We start from the raw sequence: 25,359 nt of genomic DNA on the forward strand, positions 1-25,359 counted from the left end.
TTCAGCTACCCTGGGTAATGAGCTATTCGGAGGAGATAATTAATCAACTAAATGACTGACAAGTAAATTACAATCAGCGCTCGGAATGCATCTCTGTTAGAAGCACCTGCAGGCATTCAGGTGCTGTGCAAGCCAGGTCCTCAGCTCTATTCTGCATTTTCCTTCTCTCTGTGGGCTTTATATAACCTTCCCCACTCATCTCACATGCATTTGCACAGTCCTACTGAGATGATTAATCCTCAGCTGGAAGAGCTTTTTTAATAGTACAAGTACCAGATTTTAGACTCAAGCTTCTTACAGACAGTGTAGGGATAAAGTCTGGATTCTCTGCACTGCAAATCGTGGTTGTGACATCCTGTAGATGTGGCTGTGAGATCAGAGAGACTTTGCCAATAACCATCACCAGAGGGTCTCTGAGTTCTTCACAGTCTGCTTCAGAGCCTGATTTGCTCTCCTGCCCCGAGTTCAGGTGGCTGGACAGGGTGTGCTCTGAGCACTTTGCTGTTTGCTTCTCAGTCTAAGTTGTGAACTGACTGCAAGCGCCACACAAGATGTGCAGATTTCCTGCCTTGGTCAGAGTAAAATTTAAAGCAATAATAAAATTTAGAATTGTGAAGATTGAGATCGTTGTGAAGATTCTGGGCTAAGATTGAGATTGCTGTGAAGATTCCGTGCTTCCTTTTTGTTGTGAAAGGTGCAGCATAAGTGGGTAATTTAGGGACAAGAAGCAATGCAGTGACAGACTGTGCCATTCATTTTAATAGCAGAAAAATAGCTTTTCTATCAGTCTCCAGCACCTGAACAGGTGATGCTTATCTCAATGGATGAGCTGCACTTACTTGTGAGAGGAGGAGGCTCGGTCATTTCTCTGGAAGACGCTGCCTGCCTTGGCACAGCTCTTTGTGTCTAAGACTTGTCGTTCATGCAGCGCCCTGTGCACTGAATTCTTATGCCCATCAGCCCGGTGGGATACTTGCAATTCTGTTTGCAGTTTCTGCGAGGATGGAACAGCCGGGGCTGTGCTGCTCTGGGTGTCCCCTGGGCAGGGGCTGTGCTGCTCTCAGTGTCCCCTGTCCAGGGTTTGGTGCTCTCAGTCCTGTCCCCTGTCAGGGTTTGCGCTGCTCTGTGTCCCCTGTCCCCAGGATTTGTGCTGTTCTCGTGTCCCCTGGTCCCAGGGTTTGTGCTGCTCTCAGTGTCCCCCTGTCCCCAGGGTTTGTGCTGCTCTGGGTGTCCCCTGGGCAGGGTTTGTGCTGCTCTCAGTGTCCCCTGTCCCCAGGGTTTGTGCTGCTCTCGGTGTCCCCTGTCCCCCTGTCCCCAGGGTTTGTGCTGCTCTGGGTGTCCCCTGGGCAGGGTTTGTGCTGCTCTCGGTGTCCCCCTGTCCCCAGGGTTTGTGCTGCTCTCAGTGTCCCCTGGGCAGGGTTTGTGCTGCTCTCGGTGTCCCCTGGGCAGGGTTTGTGCTGCTCTCAGTGTCCCCCCGTCCCCAGGGTTTGCGCTGCTCGGGCCGGTCCAGCGCCGCCCGCCCGCTCCCCGCGCTCCGATGCCCGCAGCGCATCCCGGCGGCAGCGAGCGGTACCCGCGGGATGGGGACGCCGCTGTCCCCTCCTGGAGCCGCTCCTGGGCCACACCGAGCGCCGTTTCCAGCTGGGGCTGCTCAGCACGCTCTCGTGGTTCCAGCCTGGGAGCCAGCAGCGCTTGGAACCAAGCTGCAGTTATGGAGAGTGTGATGCACAAGCTTACTATCAACTTAGGAACTTCTTCAGCAGCCTTTCTTCACCTTTTTTCTTATTTGCAGGCTTTGTATTTTCAAATGGCATCTGTTGCCCTGACTGAGAACTCTGTTATTGAGAATTAACAGTGTATTTCTGGTGATAATTATCAATTCACTTGTGACCTTAACTCCCAGTTCAGGCTGACACAAGATAGCAAAGACGTTTGATACCCCATGTGCTTCTGGCAAGATTTTCATTTGGTGTTTCGTTCTTTCCCCGCGTTTCTGGGCCAGCTTTCATGCCATGCCCCTGCTGTTCAGCCATTCATGTTCATAAGGTGCTAGCTCTAACCCTCTTAAAAAAGAAAACCCAGCTGAGGTCAAGCCTGGCAGTACAGCTTTGATGCTTGCTGCTGTAGCAGAGAATTCAAAGTTTAGTCCCCCACAGCTCTCTCCCCTCAGAGCAGTCTCTCCATTTATTCATACATTATTAACTGGTGATTTGAGTAACAGATGTGTATGGGGGGGCATCCATAATTTATTACAAGGATGAACAAACCCTGTGGACAGTGAGGACAGGCTGAGCTCCCTGCTCTGGTGGGGGCAGGGGGTTCCCTTAAGGAGAAACAGGAGGATTTATGCACCTTTGGGAGTAAAATCAGCTTTGAGGGAAAATTCTGATCCTGGAAGTACCCTCTGAGAGGGCAGAGCAAACATAAAGTGGGTGCAGGGTGTCACTAAGAGCAGTGAAGCTGCTGCTTGCAGGGTAATTTTTTGCTGCTCAGGCTGGCTAATCAGATAAACTGAGTTCTGTGCTTTCATTTAATCAGTGCAAACAGCTCAAAGGGGTGACTGTAATTGTAATTTAGCAGTGACAGGCAGAGATATGTGCAGAGAATTGACTTGCAGCAAGCTCCTGTGCCAAGGCAGGACCTGCAGCACCTCTGTGCTCTGACAGCCCTGGGATGTCACCAGGCCTTGACTTGTGTCTCTTGAACCCTCTGATTTGCTCTGCTGGATTTCGGGTCACGTTTATGTGATTTTTCTGTCTCCAGTCAGAAAAGCTCATCTTTTAACTGAAAGACTCATGTCCAGAAAAATTTTATACTGAACATCTTAACCAGAGGTGCCTTGAGCAACTTGAATGAAATCCCTTACTTTGGCTCTATGAGGTTTCACCAAATGGGAAATTTGGTGAAATGCTTTGAAGAACAGAATTTTTTTTTCGATTTTTTCTCAGGTCGGATTAAAAATAAAAAAAGTATTTCACTAAAGGTTCAAATATACCTATTCTGTCAGTTTTAGAACAAAACATGCCGATTTTTTAATTGCTTTAAACCATGTCGTCATGTCATGTCATGTCATGTCATCTCATCTCATCTCATCTCATCATCTCATTTAAATTTCTATATACCTAATCTATACTACATACTACCAGGTACATCTAATCTATAACATATATATAAATAACATACACTATTTACTATCTTATGTGCTTTTTAAGCCAGTAACTATTTTGATGAACCAAAACATGTTGATTCAAAATACATGGATTATTTTGGGAACTTTCCTTTGTAGAAATCCTTAAACCTTCCCATTTCTTTTCACAGTTTTCTGCTGTAACACTGCCCACTGATGCTTGCAATACCTGAAAGAAATCTAAGCATATATAGTTGTCATAAGACATGAACTGTGACTTATAATAGCAGTAGAATAAATATAATTGCTAAAAGAAGAAAAAGGACTTTTGGAACAAACTCTTCTGGTCCCATATGTTTTAATTCTGCCTGTGCCAGTCTGCATTTGTGTCATGGCTGAGTCTTTGGTTCCTTCACAAGGTGATCCAAAGGAAGCCTTTGGCACCCTTAGTGGTTCTTGGAAAGAAACTTGAGTTTTATTCTTGAGTCTCTTCCATGTCTAACTTCAAGCCCATCTGTGAAAGCCCAGTATTCTGGGTTAGGATTTTTCAGCACAGGTCTGGTGTAATATTCTGCTGTTTCTGTGCAGAACAAATGGCAATGGAGGCATTGAAGGAACTGGGGCACAGTCAGTTCTTTCACTGTTGGGTTTTATGAATAAACAGCAAAGACCGAAATGTCACTTTTCATGGTGTTCTCATGGCAGTGTGTGTGGTAAAACCAACACAGCTGAGTCTAGAACTGGAGCAATCCTGGCTCTATCCACACACAATATGTGGAACAGCAGCTCCTGCAGCAGGCTCTGCAAGGAATGTTCACATCCCAGACTGGAGAAGGACAAAACACATCCCCTGAGCAGGGCTTTACCTGATACCTGAGCACCAAAACACCACAGCTGAGGGGAGAAAATCAGTGAGCAGGACACAACACATCCCCTGAGCAGGGCTTTACCTGATAACCTGAGCACCAAAACACCACAGCTGAGGGGAGAAAATCAGAGAGCAGGACACAACACATCCCCTGAGCAGGGCTTTACCTGTACCTGAGCACCAAAATCCAGAGCTGAGGGAGAAAATGATGAGCAGGACAAAACACATCCTGAGAGGGCTTTACTGATACTGAGCACCAAAATCAGAGCTGAGGGGAGAAAATGAGTGACAGGCACAACACATCGCTGAGCAGGGCTTTACTGATACTGAGCACCAAAACACCACAGCTGAGGGGAGAAAATCAGAGAGCAGGACACAACACATCCCCTGAGCAGGGCTTTACCTGATAACCTGAGCACCAAAACACCACAGGTGAGGGGAGAAAATCAATGAGCAGGGAACTGCAGCCCCCCAGAGGCTGTGACCTGGAACAGGGAACCAGTCTGTGGCTCCTGGGCATGGCAGGGCACAAGAATGCAATTCCATTTACAATAAAATGCACGAGGTGTTTTGTAACAGTCTCTAAGTGACAGCTGGGAGAAGGGGGATGAAAGGGAAGGTAGGTGAACTGGCTTGCAGGTATGAGACAGAGCTCAAGGATTTGAGCTGTGTAACGCAGTTTAAATTCCACATCTCTCCGCATCTTGCAGAGAAACCTAATTTTTTTAAATCTCCACAGGCTTCTCGGAGACAGAAGATGCTAATTTTAGAAATGTGGCAGCTCGTCTTCTTCCCCACCCCCTTCCATTTGCTGCCAGAATGCTTAACAATCCAGTAAACAAGCTGTAGGAAAAAGGGGAATAACCTCAAGAGCTGAGGTTGGTGTTGGCCCCTTGTCCGTGGCATTTTTGGGGAAGGTTTTGCCCCCTGCCCGTGGGTCATGAGTTTGAAACCGATTTAAAAATAGAAGAGTAACAGCTGAAGTGACGGTGAAAAGAAGTATTTAAAGGTGCAGTAATCGTGGCTGGCAGGCCCTTTGCTGACCTGATTAATTCTGCACCAGTACTCAGGATAGTCTAAATTAAAGCATTGCATAAGGAGAGTGCTGGGAAGTAAAGGAACAAGCCTGAAAATTTCATGTAGAACTCGGATATCTCATTTTTGGTTTCTCTACACGCCGAAAACGTGACACAGAAATCTCACGTATCTGCTATGGGAGCTTGTTCTAATTACAAAATACAAATACACCACAAAAAGGTCTGATTTGAGATACCTTTCTACTGTGCAGAAAGGTTCCTCTTAATGAGTACCCAGAGTCCTAATTAGTGCAGATAGAGACTGATAATTTCCACACTCTGTACTGCTCTTCTTGTGTTGCTGCATCTTCATCCTCTGCTTCAATCTTGTGTGGGCAAACAAAGTTTGGACAATGTTTATCCAAACCCAGATGCATTAGGGTTGCAACCCTAATTACCTAATTATCAAGCCTTAGAGTGCAAAATGTTTTGTCCTCATTTTGGCAACAGGTGGAGTGATCTGAGTGTTCCATGATGAAACTTTTTTATTTAAGAATTTCTGATGCAAAGCACCCAAAATTCCTTTGGCTTAGAAAGACCCAGCACTTCTCCACTATTATTATGCAAGTCTTTTATTGTACCTGCTCTTGTGGGCACTTGAAGCTGTGTGTGCATAAATAGATGGGGAAATGTTTAAAATTAGGCATTAATTGCTGCTTCAGAGCATCTGTATGACTAGAAGTTTTGTGTTAGACCTACACAAAACACACTTGTGTGCTCAGTCTACAAAATCTGCTATTTTTAAAGTAGGAAATGTGAGGCACTGAAGTGTTCATTGCATTTGGAACACGTGGATAATAAATCTGCTTAAATTTAACATGCATCATAATTTCAAACACCCTCAAGTGCCTGGAAAGTTTAACAAAGCATGAATGCCTCATCTACTTTGTGCCTCACAGAGCAATGCATTTATCTTTTCCAATTTATTTGGGACAATGGAGCAGAGTGCAGCACAGCTGTTTTCTATGGATGCAAGCATATGTGTCTTCTATTACTAATTAGTAATCAATTCCACCCCACCGTGCCTTTTTCATGGCTCAACTGTCTGAGAACTGTGTCTGTGCTCAGAAATCCATGTCACAGTTGTGACTGAATGAATTGCAAGTTTTGATTTTGGGAGAAAATTAGCTCAGGAGATTTTGTCATATGTGTCAGAGTGCTGTCTGCTGAAAAATGAAATGATTAATTTATTTCTTGGCTCCATTCCTGTCTTGGGTATCTCATATCTTGTCCTCAGCACACACCAAAGATGTGATTTACCCTGAAGCAGGTTATTATCTGTTCACAGGGACAATCCATGTAGTTCAGCAGCCATGATTCTGCTCTGGTTGTGGTTTTTTGTGCTTTTTGCACAGCTCTCCCACAGTGCTGACCCTGGATTCTCAGAGGCAGACAACGGGCTGCAGGCTGGAAATGTGTCACAAGCAGAAACAGGACCAGGAGCAGGGAGCTGTGAGCAGGATCCCTCACTGCCAACAGCAGAAACATGGAATAAAGCAACTGTGCAGGGCTGCACCCGAGCAAGAATATGAATGCATTTCTGTTTTTAAGGGGAGAAAAAAGATTGCATGGAGCAACAAAGGGATCTGAGGTAATTGAACATTAATTTCTGTGAATTGTGTCTCTGTTGCTTGGATGCCTCTGGGATAACCAGACTCCCTGGAGTGACTGAGGTTTAGCACCTCACTGGAGGAGTTGACAAAACCAAGCAGAAAAGGCAGGGAAAATGCTGTGAGGGAGGAACTACAGTCACAGGGAAGGGAAATGATCTCCAGGATCATAATTCCAACACAACTCCTTGCTGGGACACCTGGAAGATCTCCTGCCTAAGGAGTCCAGCTCCCAGCTGTTTGCCTGCCGGCTCTGGCTGTACAGAATTCCTGCAGCTGGGAAAGAAACCACACAGCCACTCTGTGGGGCAGCTTACACTGCAGCTTGTCACATATTCCATGGCACCACAATGGGAGCAATTGTGCAGCAAGATAGAACAGAGGGTTTGACTTTTCAGTTATAAACCTCGGAGGGACAAAGAGGAGCAGGGAGCCAAGGGATTTTTATATTTTCCTTTTCGTGATCTGAAAAGAGGTAGCAGGAATTCCAGCAGCAAGCACAGCACATCTGTCTGCAGCTGTCACTGCAGCACCTCCAGATTTTATCACCTGCACACAGCATAGCCACTTACTGAAGTGTTTTTGTCTAAACAAAGCAGTCCGGCCAATGATCTTTCCCTCATTTTCAGATTGCTAGTCAGAAGTTTGAAAACACATTGAAAGCTTGTTTATAAAACACCGCAGGAAACAGAAGTGCTGCAGAGAGCTCGTGGTGTGTGTGGGGCTGGGGTTGTGGTGCTGTGGAGTGTTCTTGTCACTGAGGTGGTTGAGGACTCAGGACTAGCTCAGTCTGGTTGGTAGCTGAGCTTTACTTCTGAAGGGTTTCTAAGACCCCAAGATCTATTTGGAACTGGTTTTGCTTTCTTTCATTATTGCCTTTCCCCCTTCCCTGCTAGACAGGAGCATCTTCCCATCTTATGTAACACAGATTTTCTTGGAAGATTGTGTGTTCCCTAAAAACCTCAAACAGCCAAGATGATTTATAGGTCTATAAGAAAATAGGCCACCAAAACACTTCAGTTCTTCCAATCTCCAAATCAGAAAAAAGATCTAAGACTGAAATAATAAAGATTGTAAATGTTGTTTATTCCGAAACTGCGCGGTGAAAAAAAATCAGGTTAAACCAGCTCAGTTCAACCAACTTTCTCAGTGTTCTCTTTCCTTTGGTGCTCAGTAGAAGTTTGGGAGAAGGGGGGTGAAAGGGAGAGCCAAAGGATGGTTGATACCTCTAAAAGCCAAAGGACTGGTGGTTATCTCTGTGCTATAAACAGACTGCTGAGCCCCAGGGAGGTGAGCTGGTCACTGGCAGAGGGTTTCAGGACCAGATACAGTTTTGCTGTTAAGTTTTGATTCCTGTCCTGCTGTCAGACAGGATGGGAGCCTGCAGCACTGCACATGTGAAGGACATTGCCTTTATTCCTCTGCCTGAGGAGCAGCACAAGGCAATGGACAGCACACAGTCCCACAGTGTCTGATTTTATTACAGAAAGAGTTGCAAAACTTATTTATGCAAAGCATCTCTTTGGTATTTACAGCACATTCAATGCCAGTCATTTTGCCCTCTATTTGTGTTGACAATGGAGAAGTCATTACTTTCAAGCTGTGAGAGTTTTGATAGCAGCCTTCAAGGCAATGGTTGTTTTAGTTGAACAGACTGTTGGTGGTTGTTTTTACTGTTTCTATCCCACAAAGATAATTTTATTTGGAGAAATCTATCTTGTATACAGTGTGCTGGGCCTCTTCACCTTTTCTCTGCAGAAAGTACATGGGAAGGTACCAAGGGGACCTAGGGAGAATTTCAAATTACAAAGACAAAACTATTGCTGCAGTAGATTGTGCAATCCCATGGCATCATCTGATGCAGGGCTGGAAATTGATCATCCTACTGGATGTTGAATTTTTTGTTGACTCAGGATTAAATATATGGAAGGATCTTAGAGTTTTCTAATCTGATAGTGTCCGTCTTGGTTACTGTCTGTAAACATTTTGCAATAAAGCCTTAATTTGAAACTTCCCAACTCTTCATATGTTAAGAGAATGGAGATTTTGTTCTATGTCTTGCCACCTGCTGTTCTCTTCTGTGGTAAAGTACATTGGTAACTATGGGAACAAAAACTTAAGAACAGACACCCACATGTGTTGAAGTTGATTTATAGAAGGTCTTGAAGTGATGCCACGGATTGTGAGAGATGGAACTCTCTGGATGGAGTTTAATGGCTTCCAAGGAGGGCTCAGTGTTTGACTTTCAGAAGTTATTTAGGACGTCCCTGATGTTGTGGATGTTCCATTCTCCACTTAACCATGGTGTAACGTGGTGGTGCTGCATTTCCCAGCTGGCTCATTCAGTCCCCAGCAGTGCTAACACCCCTCCCCTGTGCTGGGCAACGAGATCTCTGTTATTTCTGTCAGGAAATAGGTCTCGGAATGTGATAAAATGTGGCAGCTGCAGCCTTGGGATGAAGGATGTATGTGTAGGTGAATGTGTAGTCAAATTATAATGTAGCTGTGCCATCAGCTTGGATGCTTTGTGCTGTTTCTCTGGAAGTGCCCTGCTCCTTTCCAGGCAGCCAGGATGGGGCTGGGCCCTGGCAGAGGTCTGGGACAGCTCAGGATCCTCTATGGACAGTGCAAGGGCAGAGCTTTGTCAGGCCATGGCCCAGCTCCCCTAACCAGGGCCAGCTGCTCAGTGCCATCACCCTGGGCTTCCTCTGCACGTCCTGGAAAGAAGGAATTGAGAGAAGTCCTGGCCCCTTTTAGTCCCTTCTTAGGACTTTAAACCTTTGTGAAGTGACAGCAGCACTCCACAAGTCGCTCTTCTGCTCTGCTTGGTAGAGCTGGAGAGCTGTGGATGGAGGATGAAGGAATTAGGGCATGCTATGCTCTGTGTGATATGGAACTGACAACGGGATGGGTTTGCTCCATGCCAGCACTGTGCTCTCTAAACTGGAGTGCTGGTGACCTTTCCCAGCCATGGATAAACTTCTGGTGTGAATCAGAGCCCACAAATCCAGATAAAAGTTTGTCATTGGTTTCAAGAGTCAGCAGATTGTCTTTGCACAGAGAAATTTCCTGGTTTAGACAAGACATTACTTGGAATAAGAGAATCTTTTAATGTAAAATGCTTTGGTCTCGATGATAGCACAGTCTGTGTTCTCTTTATTTCAAAAAATTTGCATGTGTTGTGAAGGCATTCAAATGTTTCTCTGACGTTTGTTCTGTGACCCTGTTCTAACTGCACAGCAAAAAACTCCCAGAGAAACAAAACATTTCATTTTATGGAATTTATGTCATACAGTAATTAGCTACTGATTCTGAATCTCTAATAGTCTCAGATGGGATTATATTTTTCTTCTAAAGAAAGCATAGCCTGGTGAAGCAACAAGCTTTGCTCAGTTTGATGGGGTAATTAGTGAACTAGTTGATAATTCTTAGCTGTAATCTTTAGATTTGCTCTGTCTCTTGATCAGGCTGTGAGGAATAGGTGGTGTTGAATGGGAGGTTTGTGTCTAGCAGTGAATTGAGTGTGAAGATTTCCTGCCCTGGGATTCCCCAGAGGAATTGTCTGACAGACACTTTCTGCACCTCAGCACTTGCCCATCTTCTCCCTTCTGATATGAGATGGAGATTTATTGATAACCCGCACTTGCCAACAGGAAATAAGAACAGAAATGAGAGTTACTTCTAGGATAAACCTGGCACATTGTGTGCAGTGCTCACCCTGACAAGCCTGTGTTAAAGCTGCAAGAGGAATTACCCAAATGAAAGTGGTGTAAATACAGGAGGCCCCAGAGGCTCCTGCAGTAAGTGCTCCTCAAGTGCTCCTGGATGGGTTGCTCAGGAGATGGGACCTCAGGGGACACAGCTAGTGCTGAAAGCCACCAAGCAAATAGGATAATGTTTTATTGAAAGTAAACTTGAGCCAAGTCCTGGAGCCATTCCTTAGATGGCAATGACCATGGATTTGTGCCTACATGAAAACTGCAGGGGGTTGTGTCAGATCTTGCAAAGATCTTGATCTTTCTGCAATAGTGACTGATATCTAAAATGCAAAGTTGATGTAGGATGGAAGCAGCAGGAGAATGCAGCTGCAGCAGCTGGGAATATGAAGGAGAGTCAACGTTCCCAGTGTGGAGAGCCTGAGTGGGGTGGGAGAAAGGAACTCTGTGAGCATTCCTGTGCTGAAGCGGGTCAGGATGGGGAGGTGCAAGGCAAGAGGGCAACACCAAACAGCACAACCAGATTGGCTTCAGCTCCTGCAGTCAGGGGGAGAGGATCCAGGGCAGCACTGCCTGATGGACCTGTGTGGGGTCACTGGTGTGCCCTGGCTGTTGGGCAGGATGCTGTGACCCTGCCTACCCTGCCCAACCCCAGCAGCAGATTCCTTTCCTAGAGGGGATTCTAACCTTTCCCAATCCTTTTTCGCTTTATCCTTTATCATTCCTGTTTAATTAGACTTCAAGCCCTCAAAGGAACAAATTGTTTTATCCTGTGTATTTCAGTGGCATGTAGGAGGGGCAGCAACTATTCCTGGTCGGAGTTTTTAGGCAGCACCCTCACACCAAGATGCTGAAATTCTTCTCCTGGATTTAGACAGAACTCAAAGGTCTGTGTCTGTCTCCTCCTGCACTGTGCTTTGGGACACAGGCTACAATAATGTGCATTGTTTCCTAGCCATATCCCATCAATTCTGCATTAATATTTCCTTGCAAGTTTAAAAGGTGGGAAATTTGTCATCTTTGCCAAGAAAAGGAGTTAGAAAGAAATCCAAAAAGAACAGCTTGCCTATTTTTATCAGTAGCTGCAGACTTGCTTTCTAAACTTAAGCAAGTCTGGGAGGATCCCATAACAATGTGTAGGATGCTGAATGGACACAGGGGAGGCATTAACATAAAAAAGATGTTGGTTTTTTTCCCCTCTTAAATGAAGTAGCCCCTCACTGACGTTTGCTGCCTACTGCAACACATCCCAGAGGAATTAAAAGTGAATTATCCTCTGTGCTTCTTTGCTGACATCCACAAGTTTTCCCTTCAGTAAAAGGGAAAGGAGTAAAGCAAAAAATCCATCCCCAGGTCCTGCCTGGGAGCAGGGAGGCAAAGAGTTAAGGAGCAGTTATCCCAGGTGGCTGAACACTTGAGTTGCAGGGAAAGGCTGGGAACGTTCATTGAGCTCCTGCACTGGCTCCTACCTGGCAGCAGCTCCTGCACAGGGAATAAAGGATGAGGCTGCTCCGAGCACAGGCAGCAGGCATCCCCAGGAGCCCTCGGATGCTGCAGTGAAACCACGGGCAGGGCTCCTCTCCTCGTTCTTTGCAGGAGTCTTTTCAAAGATCAGGGATGTGCATATGGTCTGTGCAGCTTCCTCTGGTGTTTTCACTTGAATCTCTCACTGGAATATGGATGATGCAAGCACAATTAAATGCCTCAGTCCTGAAAAAGGTAAGGGGGAAAAATGTTTATTTTAACCACCTTTCTGAGGGAAATTAGTTTTGCTGTAAAGTGTAGTTTATAAAGCTTCCTTGGACACTTCTTTTCTGTTATTCAAACTTAAATGCTTTAAACAAATACAGCAGGTTCTTAAGGGAGCTTTTGCTGCACCTTTGCCTCCTACTATCACTAATGCTTAAATAATAAATGTATCTCTAATGGCTGTTTCCTCCTGCATAAAGTGTGCAACGAAGGAGTGCACCAGGTATGTTCATGTTCCTTTTCTGCTCGCTTCACTGGCTGCTGTCACCATAAGAAAGGCTTTCTATTTTTAACCTGAGACCTTCTGCTACCCACATTAGAAGAGAGAAAAGAGACTCTAGTACTGTTGTGAGTCAGCTGTATTGTTTTAATTTTTTAAAACAGGTGATTTGCTACTCGTTAGATGTAGTTTCTTTACACCCATCCAACAAGAAGAGTGAACAGAATCAGTTGGGGCTGAAGTTTTCCCTGGTGGGATTAAACCAGGGGTGAAGTCAGGGAAGTGCCTTGAGCTGGGAAAACTGTGCTGCAGTGTCCTGCATGCTGAACTTGGAGCTCATCCCTCCTCAGCTGATGGCTGATGAATCTATGAACCCAAGACCAATTCTCAAAAGCCCAATTTTTATTTTTAAAAGCTTTATTTCCTCAGGAAAAGCCCAGAGAGAGAAACCCTTCCCTGTGATGTAAATTAATTGACTCCAGTGCCTGGCTGCTTGTCTGTATGCATTCTGTTATTTTATGCCTGTTAGGCTTGTGGTTTTACAGGAGTTATGCAACAAGTCAAGGAGGATGTCTTGGGTTCTGTGCGCTCAGAAAAGCTGCTCTGGACACTGGTCTCACACCTTGGTGTCTTTGGGAAGCAGAGCATATCCCTCACTCAGCTCATCAATGCTTAGTGCCTGTTCCTCAATGCCTTTGGAAGGAAGAACTCCTTAAAGTTCTCTCTTCTTTTCTAAAAATCATTTCTAGATGAAAACTTTACCAAAGTGGAAAAATGCTTGGCTCTAACTTGATGTTTGGCTGTCAGAATCAAACCTCGTACCTGTGAGCTCTGGTTTGGCTTTGCCTTGTCTTTGTTACTAAAATACCACAGATAAGCTCCAGCAATGCCATTCACTGAGAAAAGGACAGCAGGTACCTCAGGTGTGGCTGCTCCTGTGCAGTCACTCATCACTGCAGCAAATACTGCTCCAGAAACTCAAGAAGGATGTGGATGTGAGAATTACAGCAAATTGACTTTAAAGGGTCCATTCTAGAGCAGAACTGTAATTAAAATAAGAAGAGGGTGACCACAGAACATCACATAGGAAAAGCTTCTATTGTACATAGAATTTGCCATTGTTTTTTCCATAGTTTTATGACCATTTTGGAAATAGTTTTTTGATGAAATTATTATAAAATCCAAGAATGTTTCCAGGCTGCAACAGATTTAATGAATCTGAGAAGTATGCAAACAATTCAGGTAATAATGAGAGAGTCTCCATGTGCATCACAACAACAGACAAATGTTACCCAATTTCCTTTGAGATTTGTTAAGAATGAAGCAGAGATGATGAGGTGCATTTGGGCATTGTCAATATTTATTTTAAAAGCAAAAAAGCAGATTTTAATACTTGGCATAAGAATTTATTTACCTGTACCATATTGCAGGCATAGAGGCTGGAGATTTGGGAGCGTGGAAGATTTAATTGAGCAATGTGCTAAATAGGGAGAAACTATTTCCTATAAGCAAGAATTTGTTTTTGTTCCAAGGAAAGAAGGTGGCTTTCTTAAATCTTCAGAATGTGCAAATCCTAGAGTTTTGGATGAGTTGGCTGAAGTGGTATATTATATTATAGAATCTTGGAATGGTTTGGGTTTTGTTTTGTTTCATGCCTCTGCCATGGCAGGGACAACTTCCACCATCCCAGGCTGCTCCAAGCCCCATCCAAGCTGGCCTTGGACACTTCAGGGATCCAGGGGCAGCCACAGCTGCTCTGGGCACCCTGCGCACCCTCACAGGGAACAATTCCATCCCAATATCCCATTTCATCCTGCCCTCTGGCAGTGCAGAGCCTTTACACACTTTTAATGATTGCATTTTCTAACAGAAGTGTTCAGGACTGAAAACCAGAACAGTTTGGTTTTGAAAAGGTCACGATGGGACAGCCTGAGTATTCCTGGTCCCTTTATTGTTCTCTGAAAATGCACCAGTGTGCAGTGGTACTTTAAACAGACAAGGTCCTCAGGGAAGGTGTGATGGAGCAGGAATTGTGTCACCCAAAGTCCTTTTGGCTTCTTCCTACTGGGTTCAGCTTCCAACTCCTGAAAGCAGGGATGAGAGAGAGGGGCTCTCACCTGAGGATCTCCCTGGAGATCACCCAGGGTGATTCCAGTAGGAAGCTGCTGAGGCTGAGATTGACTCTGTGTTTGTGCTTAAACCAGCTCGGTGCTCCTGCCAGATGGTGTCCTTCTAAGCCAGGGAGTGGAAACACCTGGAAAACAAATGGGCTCACTGAAAAGAGCAGGGCTTCCATGGGCTGAAGCACAGGCGGGTGGTTGTGGTTCTTTTTAAGGGTTCCACTTCTTGCTGTCATCAGCAGCATAAAAAGGAAATGGGATTCTCTTCCCACGTAGATATAAACCAGTCATGATGCAACTGAAGCCAGTAATTCCCCAGTGTATGGAAGCCTCCAGAAGCCTTCACATGATGGTCTGTTCAAACATTCAGAGTGACAGGCACCAACACCCAGGCTCTCAAGGCTTTGGTGTTCCACTGACTTGCCACTCCTTTTTTTAAGGGGTTTTGGCTGACTAAAGGCTGAGGAGTCATTGATGATGATCCAAAATATTCCTTGTTCCCAGTAATTCTGAAATGCTCAGCTATCAGTAAAGAAACAACTGATACTGTCAGTGCTGTTGGGAGGAGAATGGGCCATGTCCTGAGAGAAGCATCTTGTCTGAGGAAATCCTTCAAAAACGTGGCAGCTGGCGAGCATCTTCCAGTGGAACAGGTCATGGATGTGGCTGCAGAATTTCAGCCTCCAAACTGCTCCAGACTCCCAGGAACAGCATTTTCACAAGGTCTCTCACTGGGGAAGATCAATACTCAGGTGTTCTCTGGTTCTCCACATCACTGCTCCTGATTTTGCCTTTTACTGAAGATGTTTCTGCTGATCTAACCCTCAAGTAGAGATGGTTTCCAGATGCCTCATCTTCAACTAGATTTAAAAAATTAGGGAAACATTGCAAAGAAAATGTCATGTTAATGCTAAGTGCACATCTCCAAATTAACTGGTAGCATACGTGCAGATTGCTGATTCATATCCCTTCTGTCCCTGACAATCATTGGTGGGGGGAATGTGAATCCAGTCCAGCTAAATGGGAAAGCTTTCCCACTTCAGGGAATTACAGAGGGATAATCAGTACTGGCCTCTGCAGGATAATCAATATTGGCCTCTGTAGGTCTAAAGACATTATGTGGCAGAGAGCAACTAAATTTTTGACATGATGTGATCTGCCATGGAGTGAATGTGGACCTGCCAGTACTGAACAAAGTCCAGAACCACTGTTAAATGTGGCTCTCTGTACAATATTTTCCTGAAAGCCCATTTTTCCAGTTCAGCCAGCGAGCTGACACTTGCATCAGCCTTCAAATGCCTGCTTATCTTCTGGCTCTAAGCCCTGGGGAGAAATGAATCTGTCAGGATGCTTTGTTTCGGGCTGAGGGGGATATTGGAGGCCATAGCGAAAGATAGAAACAGATTTCCTGTAAGAGCTCAGGAGCAATTACTTTGCTTCCTGTACATTTACCTGAGCCCTGCTGAATCCAGGAGCAGAAGAAATTGGGAATCAGCTGTGAGGCTGCAGCCCCTGAGCTTGCTGTGGGCTCCAGCTCAGCGCCCTGCACTCTCTGTGTTGTTTTCTGCTGGTGATTTTCCCCTCTGGGATTGCAGCAGGGGGTTCCTGCTCAAAGGAAACCACAATCATGGTCATCTTTCAAGCCTCCAGAAGGATCTGCCATTGGTTTCTGAGATTTACAGATGCTGGGTTCTGTTGAGTGATAAGTTTTTGGTGAGTTAAGGGAGATTTAAAGAACAGCCTCATAAGGCTGTCTCTTGGATGTCACAGAAACTGAGAAAAGCACTGACTGAAGACAGAGACCGAGTTATTCCTAGAGCCATTGCAGCTCCTTTTTTCCCCCATCTCTCATGAAACTGGTCTATATTTGAAGAAATAGGGAGTCTGTCACATATTTCAAAATGTACATGGCTCAAAAGGAAGGTCTGGAACAGTTTTCCATTTATACAGACAGAATACATTAAAATTCATCCCAAATACAGAAGTAAAATTTGTGAGTTAAAACTGCATTTCAGTATTAGGTCTTTCAATGTGTCTTGCATTCCTGTGCCCATTTTTCCTTGGATTCTTGAATTCTTAGAGGGGTTTTCCTAGAAGGAGTAATCATATTGATGGATTGCTTTTGTCCCAACCTGCCCTAATCTCCCTCTCTGTGTTTATGCCCCATGGCCCTGAACAGATGGTCAAGCACTGAAAGACCTTTAAATGTAAAGGGTTTATGATCTTACTTCAATTAAGTGTGTAGGGACATTTTCTTACACGAGTCGGTGGTTGGAGACAAGGTGACCTTAGAGCACCATTTATAGTCTTAAAATCTTCATTTTATGCTGACATTTTTCTATAACTGACAAAATTTGTTTGTCACAGCTTTGCAGAGAAAATACTTCAGCAGCTCAAATCACTGTTCTCACTTAATTAAAATAATTGCATCATTTTTTTCCAGATGAGCCCAAGAGAACTAAAACCATGGCAGGAGGCAGAGTAATTGTCATTAAATTAGTGCTGCTGTTGCTAATGGGTCCCCATTCCACAAACACTCCTTCAAGTGAATGAAGTCATTTAAGGGATTTCACAACTGGTTCATTTTAATAATGGGACTTTCCAAACAGTTTTGGGGAGTTCATGGTTGTGGTTGCCTAAAGCAGCTGCGCCAGGGTTTGCCCACTGTGAATTCCAGCATGGAAAGGAGCACCAGGAAAATGTGATTTACAGCCTCTCCCAGTGGATGGATGCTGAAGAGAGGTGGATTTCAGACAAGCTAAATAACTTGCTGAAATGCTCTGAGCCAGTGCACAAATATTACACATGGAGACCTGGTGGGTGAGGCACAGGGGCCATGGAATAACCTGAATTCCACTTGATCTGGGCAAGATGTGCAGTGTTAATCTCGAGGGGGGATTACTGTGCTTAGAGGTGCTGTCCAGATGGTCGGGCAGGCTCTGCCCGTGCCCATGGCAGAGGGTGGAGCTGGAACAGAATTAGGGAAAAGGCAGCTTATGCACAGTTGGGATAAGGCTGTGGCCCCAGAGCAGGTGCTCTGGCCTTTCTGAGCCAAAACCATCTGAAAGTGATTGATTTGGTCAATTCTTGATAGAACTAATACAGAAGTTTTTTAGCTGAAAGACAAAAATAGAAAATGTAACCGTGAATGTCTTTTTTCCATCAGCATCTGCTCCCCAAATCCCTCTTCTTGGGAAGAGCCCACACTAAAAGCAGTGGGCAACGGTTGCATGCAGACACAGCTGGGAAAATGCAGAGTGCATTGGAAACACAAAGGCAAATGGCTCCAGCTGAGAGAAGAGAAGCTGCAGCTGAGCTGGCTGGTCTGGCTGCCCAGTTCATGCTGCTTTAGCCCTCTTGGAAACAGCATTTCTGGGGGAAAGGGAAGGAACATAAATAATTTGTTTAAAAGTAGTGAATGAGCATCATTCACCTTTGGTTCATCAAGTGCAGTCATCTCCTGCTGCTTGTGTTTGTGCCCATGTATGTGGGGTTTTGACCCTTTACCATAACTGAGTGTATTTCTGACTTTTATTTAGTGATGTTCACTTCAATGAGATGTTTTTGCTTTGGTATTTCACAAACATCTTTGCATTTAGTGCTTCAGAAGGTGGTAAGAGGCTGGCTAACTCCTATGAAGGTCTTGGCTGGGGTAGCTAAGATGTAGCTGTAAATGGAGTTTCTGCAGTTTTTATAGGATATTTTGACTGGTGAAAGTACAACAGGAAGGGCAAAAGTGAGAGAGAGGTGTGCCAGAAGGCACTGATATCTTCTGTTTCCTCCTTGTATTTTATGACTGTCTTGCTGTTAATAATTCTCTTGTGATTCTACAGCCATCAGGAGTGAGATTTCCCTGGGTGGGAAGTGGGGAATGGGAGCAGTTGCATCAAAGTTTTTGTGTGTATCACTAAAGCTGCCCACGAGCAGCTCAGTGTTTCAGAATCAGCCTCCTGTGACCAGGTCAGTTTGTTAATCTGGTGAACTGGGTCTGTAGTGTGTCCATGCAAAGGCAAAGGGAGTGCAGGGCTGGGAAGGCACAGATCTGCTCCTGGTGGATTTGCAGGTCAAACAGACTGCCAGCTCTGTAACATTTCATGTCTTTGGCAGTCAGGATATTGAAATTTCTAGGTTTGGCTTTTCTACTTTGAGGTCTGCAGCTGCTTCCTTTTGTATTACATAACTGTTCACACTTTTTCCTCCCCTCAGCAGTCAAGTGAATCCCACCATCCTGAAGGATTGCATTTATGGTAAACCCATTTGTCTCGGGAGGATCTCCATCCTGTTCCCTTTCCTCCATCTCCCAAACCATATGTGTGTTGTGCTCCTGTGTCTTCCTCAAGATGTTCTTTCTGTGGGCTGGAGTCTGGCTCCTCTGGCACTCTCCAAGTGACTTTCTTCCTCTGCAAGACTTTGACATTCCAGCATTGTTCAAGTGCTCTGAGTTCCATTTTTAGCCTGGAGACTCAGACAATGTTGGTTTTAAAATCCATTTCGTGGCATGAAGAGCCTTTGTTGCACTTAGACAATAATAAGTTCCTGAAGTGCTGTGGAAAGAAGTCTTTAATCTCCCCGTTGGGTCAGGTGAGCAAGATTGCTCTGAGGATGTCAAGGGAGGCAAGAATAGAAACCCATTTCAGTAGGCTTAGATCCTAAGTCCTCAGCTCAGTGTGCTTAAGAGTTGGGAGAGGGATTGTGTCCAATTTAACCCTTCATTATTCCCTGCTGCTTTTCCAGTGTTATCCAGTATAACAAATGGAGGAGCCTTCTAAAAGATTTTATTTTCCACAAGGATTTTCTTAGGAGGCCTGAAGGGGTGTATGGATAGTGAACTGAAATAATTTAAATTAACCTTCTTGGTGCGCTCTTAGGATTAAAAATCTAACTTTAACTTGAATATTGTAATAGTTCTTTTCCAGTGCTATAAATCACTGGCATTTCTCTCTACTCAAATAAAACCAAATCCATATTTGAAGCCCTGCATTTGCAGAATTCTAATTATGAACCATGAAACCAATATCTTGAGCAATGCTGCAATGGGAGTTACATTTCCCTCTTCTCCTCCCTTCCCCTTGTCCCCAGGTTGATAACACATAAATGGTGAATGCAGACTCTAGGATGTCCTGGCAGAATTGATATTTGAATTTTGAAGGGAGCACATTTAGCATTCTGTGCCAGCCACTGATTTTGTTGCATGCACAGCCTGGAAAACTGCAAGGGAACCTGATTAGTACTGCAAGAGGGGAAAAAAGGAGCTAAACAGCTGCAATAGTTTTGGTTTATGCAGAAATTTGCCTTAACTCTGTCTCCTTGTAATTGAGAGCTTCTAAATTCTCTCTCCTTTCCTAGGAGGAAAGTGACATTCTCACCATTTAAGGTGGTGTTTCTAAAGCATGGACATTACACAAAGATGTTTATGAATTTATTTGAGGAATTCGGAGAAGCAGGTGATAGAGAAGACAATGAAACTCACAGATCCCAGCTCTCATCCTGGCCCAGGCTTCACGTGAAGGAAGGATTAGGATCTTCAGAACAAAGTTCCCTTTGTTCTTCCCTTCAGGGCAGAGTTTTCTGTGGGATGCATAGATCCTTCTGAGCATTTTGCAGGAGAAGTTGCTTTTTCCCTGATGACAGTTTGCAGTCATCTCACTAAATTGCTCCTGAAAGATGCCTCAGGAGGGTGGAAGGCTGTGGTTGAAATGTTTAAATAAATAGTGGCAAGAGTGTACATAGCATCACTGCCTCCCGTGGTGCAGACCCAGTTTGGTTCTAGTTTGGAATTAATCTGTGGTTAAACTCTGAGTCAAGCCCAGTATAAGAACTCTGGGCATTGGAGGTGAAATAAACAACTTGTAATTGAGAGTGAATCATCTCCAGAATTAACCACTCCAAAGCTTTTTTCAAACTGTGAAAGGAAGAGTAGGAAGCACTTAATGAATGTGTTTTTAAATGGGCAATTTGTGTTTAGCTCATCAGGGTAGAAGCATATGAGGCTCCTTGTACAGATCACAGATGGCAAGAGAGATTGTCTATTGTACTTAAAACTTAATGTAGCTTAAGTGCTAACCTATGTGACAGATTTCTGTATTTGCAGCTCAATGGGTGCATTTCAAATGGAATGAGGTAGTGACTTAGTGCTCTTTAAAAATTCATCCTCACCTGCTTTTATCTGTCAGTCCTGGAGCCCCCTCAGTGCTCCTGGTTCTGTTCCAGCAGCTCTGGGCACAGGAGCTGCCTGGTTGTGCCCTGAGCAAGATCCTCTGTGGCTGTAAAGACATCCCTAAATACAGGGTGGCATGGAAGATACTGGGGAGGAAGGAGAAGAAGGAAGAGGAGGAGAAGAAAATGAAGAAGAGAAGCAGAAAAAGAATGCAATTATTTGAAACCTTTTTTTTTTTTTTCAGTTGTAACATGTCACCTAAATCCCTTGACTGGATAGGGCAGGAGCACAGCTTTAGGATTAGTGCCTGTGATGGATTTAGGATTTGAAGCAAACATGTGTTGCTGTGTTTCCATCGTATCTAGTTTTTGCCGCCTAGAGAGAAATATTCTTTCTTTTATCAGAAATGCCCATTAAAATAGTGAGGAGAACCTTCAGAGAAGAGAAGAAGATTGGCACAATGATATTTTGAGGAGCTGTATGAGAAGAAAATGTGATTATTCTTTTTTTTTCCAGCCCTGGAAAGAGACTGAAGAGCTTATGCACCTGGGCAGATCCACAGTGAGAGGCAAGGGTGGCTCAGGAGGGCAGAGAGGGGAATGGATTGTGCTGTTAACTGTGCATTATTTACAGCAGGGGATGTTGTTGGCTGGTTTTGAAGAGCAGGTAGAGCCCCAGAAAGAGTGGAACCTGCAAATCCAAAGAAAGGAAAGTGTTTTCTCCTTGTGGGAATCACTGTCAGGAGGAGGAAGCGGTGGAGGAGCCAACAACTATAAATTGCTGTAATGTCTTGATGATGCCAAGCAGTTGGGAAAGTACCAAAGGAAAAAGAAAATCAGCAGGAGGAAAAGAATATCATCAGGAGGCCTTGCTGTCCAGAAATGGTTTCATCTACATGCCAAATTGCCTCATGCTCCATCATGTGTCTTCTTTAAAATCTTGAACTGAAGCCCACCCAAGCCTCCAAAGTAGTCACAGGTAGATCACAATAAAAAGGATTTTATTGGGATTTTAATGTTCTAAATCTGGATTGTGAAAGAGGCTTAATTTAGCTAAGAAACTTTTCTGAAACAACCTGGAAAATACCTGAAAAATACCACTGGATTTTGGAAATCAATGGCTATTTTCTATTTTTCTGATAACATTTTTATTCTGCTACATGGAGAATGTGTACTATAAAATTTTGATACCTCCCAAGGCCATCAGTGCTTGTTTCCAGTCCAGCTCAGAGATGGATATCTCCAAATCTCCCTTGCTTCAGAATAAGTTCTCAGTGGCTCGTCTGGCTGAAGACTTTTTCTGGGTTGGTGGCAGCATCGTCGCCTCTCCGAGATGGAAAATTGGCCACTTTGGTAAGATGCTGAACCCCTGCATTCCCTGAAATGGTGACACCTTTAAATCTTTCATGCTGAAATCTTAGTTAGTGGCACCTTTGTGTAGCAGCAGCGTGGGGAGCAGAAAAGAAGGAAGGAGGAGGCAGCCCTGGTCTGATGTTAGTGCAGTTCTTTTTGTCTTCAGCAAGCCCCCATTTATAATTCATGATTGATTTATGTTCTTCAGGACAAGCTGGATCAAAATTGTACGTTTTGACACTTGCTGACCCTTTTAAATGTTCTGTTGCATAGACTCTGTCTCCTTCTCCTTACCCACAGCACGACAGTTTTGCTATCTGCCAGTACTGCACACCTCTTAACTCTTTAATTTTATTTGTAGTTAAGAGCTTTAAAAATGAGCATTTGGCAGTATCTGTGCTGTCTTGATCCACACCTCCTGCACTGTTTAGAGGCTGTTTTCTGAATACAGACACACAAAACTCTCAAGCTTCACTGGCTCTGTGAGAAGGATCCCCTTTGGGTGCTCACGGCAGACTTTAGTTTAAATAGCTAATAAACCCAGCAAACCTAATTAGAGATGGCCAGAGAAAACAGCTGTTCTAGTAAAAGCACTTTAATAACAATCTTCTTGGGCCACTTCTGCATGGCCAGTGAGGAAATCTGCAGCCTGACCAGAAGCACCCATTCCTTGAGCACTTTTCTGTCCTGTTGTCTGTCAGCTTCATCGATCAAAGATTTTTTTTTAGCAAGAAAGTCGGACACATAGATAGCTCAGCAAGCACTGGGAATTTTTGCAGAGGAGAAACATTGTCCTACTCTGCTTCTGCATTTCCCTGGATGCTGGTGGCTGATGGAGGGATGGAGAATTTACAGCCTGACCTCAAATCAAGCCCCTAATTTCCACAGGATTAAGAACATCTCCCATTAACACCTCATTTATTAGTGGTGTGTTTTAAAGATGGGTTCAGTCTTACATCATCTCTTGTCATAGTAAACATTGTCCCAACCATTGCTGGCAGAATTATAGAGAAATGTTCTTTTCCAAAGACACTTCCAGATTTTTTTTGGCCAATGAGCAGAACAGTAAAAGTCCTGGACTTCAGTGAAGCTTGAGCCACTGAGAGCCAACAAGGGGGACAAAGCTGTGCTGGGAATAAAATGGTTGGTTTAAAAGGTGAGAGGGACCTGTTCATTAAGCTGGAGGGATGCAAAATGAAACAAATGAAGATTAATGAGTTTGGATGTGATCTGGTTTTTAACTGGATCCAATGGAGTGATTTCATTGAGCCTCATGTACCTGGGCCAGGAGCTCCACAGCCAGTTCTTGGCAGGACTGGCAAAATATCTTCTGGACAGAATTCCCAACACATTCTGCTGGATATGTACTTGGATACATTACATATTTTATATCATTATATTGATATATTGATTTTTAAAAAGATTTTATGCCTCCTGTCTAGAAAGCAAGCGATATTCCTGGCAGGAATAGCTGGAGCCAGCTCTTTGGTTTACATATTGATGAGCCACTTATAGCTGTGAAACCATTTCCAGTGAGACTTTAAAAAAATGGGGCAGTCATTATGTCTTCAATGGATTGGCAGTGCTGAATGTGTGACAAGTGTGGGAGTCCTCTGGTTGTGTGTGGGAAGGCTGTTTTGGTTTGGTGGTGATATTTTAAGGGGATATTTTTCTTGCCCTTCTGGTGCACGTGTGCTGGGGGGTTTCTCTGGGCTCACAAACATCTCCTGGAGAGAAATGAGCTGCTGGCATCTGCTCTCCTCTGCTGATGTTGTTGAGGTGAGGCACAAAATTGGGATTCACCCCTCCAGGATCTGTTCTTGGTCAGAAGGGTTTGATGCTCCCTGTTCTCTGTCCCCAAGCCTGGATGGAGCAAAGGTGTGTGACACAACCTGGGGCTGCCTTGAGCCCAGGGATGGGAATATTTGACAAAGCTGGTCCATGTACAAAAATACTCAATGACTCAATCTCCTGACTTCTTTTCATCCCCACATGCTAAAATACTCCCACTCCTTCACATATTTATATCAAACTCAGAGACTCCTAAAAGACAATAATGCTACTGAACCATAAATAATTAATTTGCAGACACTAGAACATCTTGCTAACAATAGGAATGATATCAGTCTCCTTTTCCCCCCTTGTTTCAGGACAAATTGTAGGGTTTATGGTCTGTTTAGTTTTGCTATTTATTGTTACTTTAACGCTTTGTGTAGTAAATATAAATGTTATTAAGAAGCATGAGAAATCACTGGGAGTCTTTTTGCTGCATCAGCCCCGTGTGGAACTGGGTGTTCCACGTTTCTATTCCCTGCTCCTCTCTGCTCTGGCAGTGCTCTATGCTGCAGTATACAGAGATCCATCTTCTCTCCACAATTTTTTTTGTTCTGATGCAAATTGAGGCAACTCATTAGATCAGAAGAGAGCTGAACATAAGCTGAATTCTGAAAAAAAAAAGGAACTAATGAAGTGAAAAACAGAAAAGCTGTAATTCAGCCTTAATTGAAGATAGTTAAGAGCCATTTCTTCAAAAACCTGATTCATTGCAAGACTGGGGGATTTTTATCTGAAGTATAGGAATGAATCCTTAAAGAAGGAATGTGAACAATGGCAAGGAGAAGCAGTTCTACTTCTCAGCAGTGTGCCCTTTTCACTTACATGCTGTGAAAGACTTCAGGGAAAAAACCATATCATTTTCTGTTTGATAGAAGTACCACTAGGATTTCTTTTTTTCTTTTTTTTCATTTTTTTTTCTTTCTTCCAGTCTCTGCAGTGCTCTAAACTTTCTGTCCCCAGAAGGGACAGGTGTGGAAATGTCCCTGCTCCATGTCCTGGCCCTTGCAAACATCTCTGCATTCCCTTTGGGGTTTTCCTTCCACAAAATCTGCTCTCACAGGGGAAGGGAGGGATTTCTTGTGCCCTCCTTTCCCTATGTCACCATCCCCAAAAAGATGGCAACACTGAAATATTGGGGCTGAATAATTGCAACGCTGAAATATTGGGGCTGAATAATTGCAACACTGAAATATTGGGGCTGGCCATGGATCACCCAAGCTCAGTCCAGAGGAGCTGGAACTGCAGCAGGCAGCTGTGAGGTGCTCAGGGTGGCTTTGGGGGAGAAATCCTGCAGCAAAATAAACAGCAGCATGGAAAAAGCAATCTAAGGATGCTTATTAAAATTTTAACAGCAGAGAACGTGTTCCTGCTTCATGCAAAAGCCAAGTAAATGGGTGTTGCAGAAAGTGTGGTTTTATTTTGGTACTTCTTCATTATCTTCTGCTTTGTAACAGGTGTGCTCTTTGATACTTTTCCCATTTCTACTCTTCTGGTTTCTTCCAATAAGATTATTTACTGCTATAATTCC

The 25,359-nt window shown here is 44.1% G+C and overlaps 1 protein-coding gene across 3 annotated transcripts in view; it reads left to right on the top strand.

The window, feature by feature from the left end:
* PLCH2 (phospholipase C eta 2) overlaps positions 1-25,359 on the top strand; it is a 75,992-nt gene that overhangs the window by 17,824 nt on the left and 32,809 nt on the right. Inside the window, exon 1 of one of the 3 annotated variants that reach the window (XM_064730511.1) lies at positions 11,828-12,116. The exons of the other annotated variants lie outside the window; for them this stretch is intronic. Coding sequence (XP_064586581.1) covers positions 12,074-12,116 — 43 coding nt within the window. The 5' untranslated portion in view covers positions 11,828-12,073. Of the gene's footprint in view, positions 1-11,827; positions 12,117-25,359 lie in introns of those variants that run through there. 3 annotated transcript variants of the gene reach the window in all.

This window comes from Zonotrichia leucophrys, chromosome 21, assembly GCF_028769735.1.
Source record: "Zonotrichia leucophrys gambelii isolate GWCS_2022_RI chromosome 21, RI_Zleu_2.0, whole genome shotgun sequence".
Classification (NCBI taxonomy): domain Eukaryota; kingdom Metazoa; phylum Chordata; class Aves; order Passeriformes; family Passerellidae; genus Zonotrichia; species Zonotrichia leucophrys.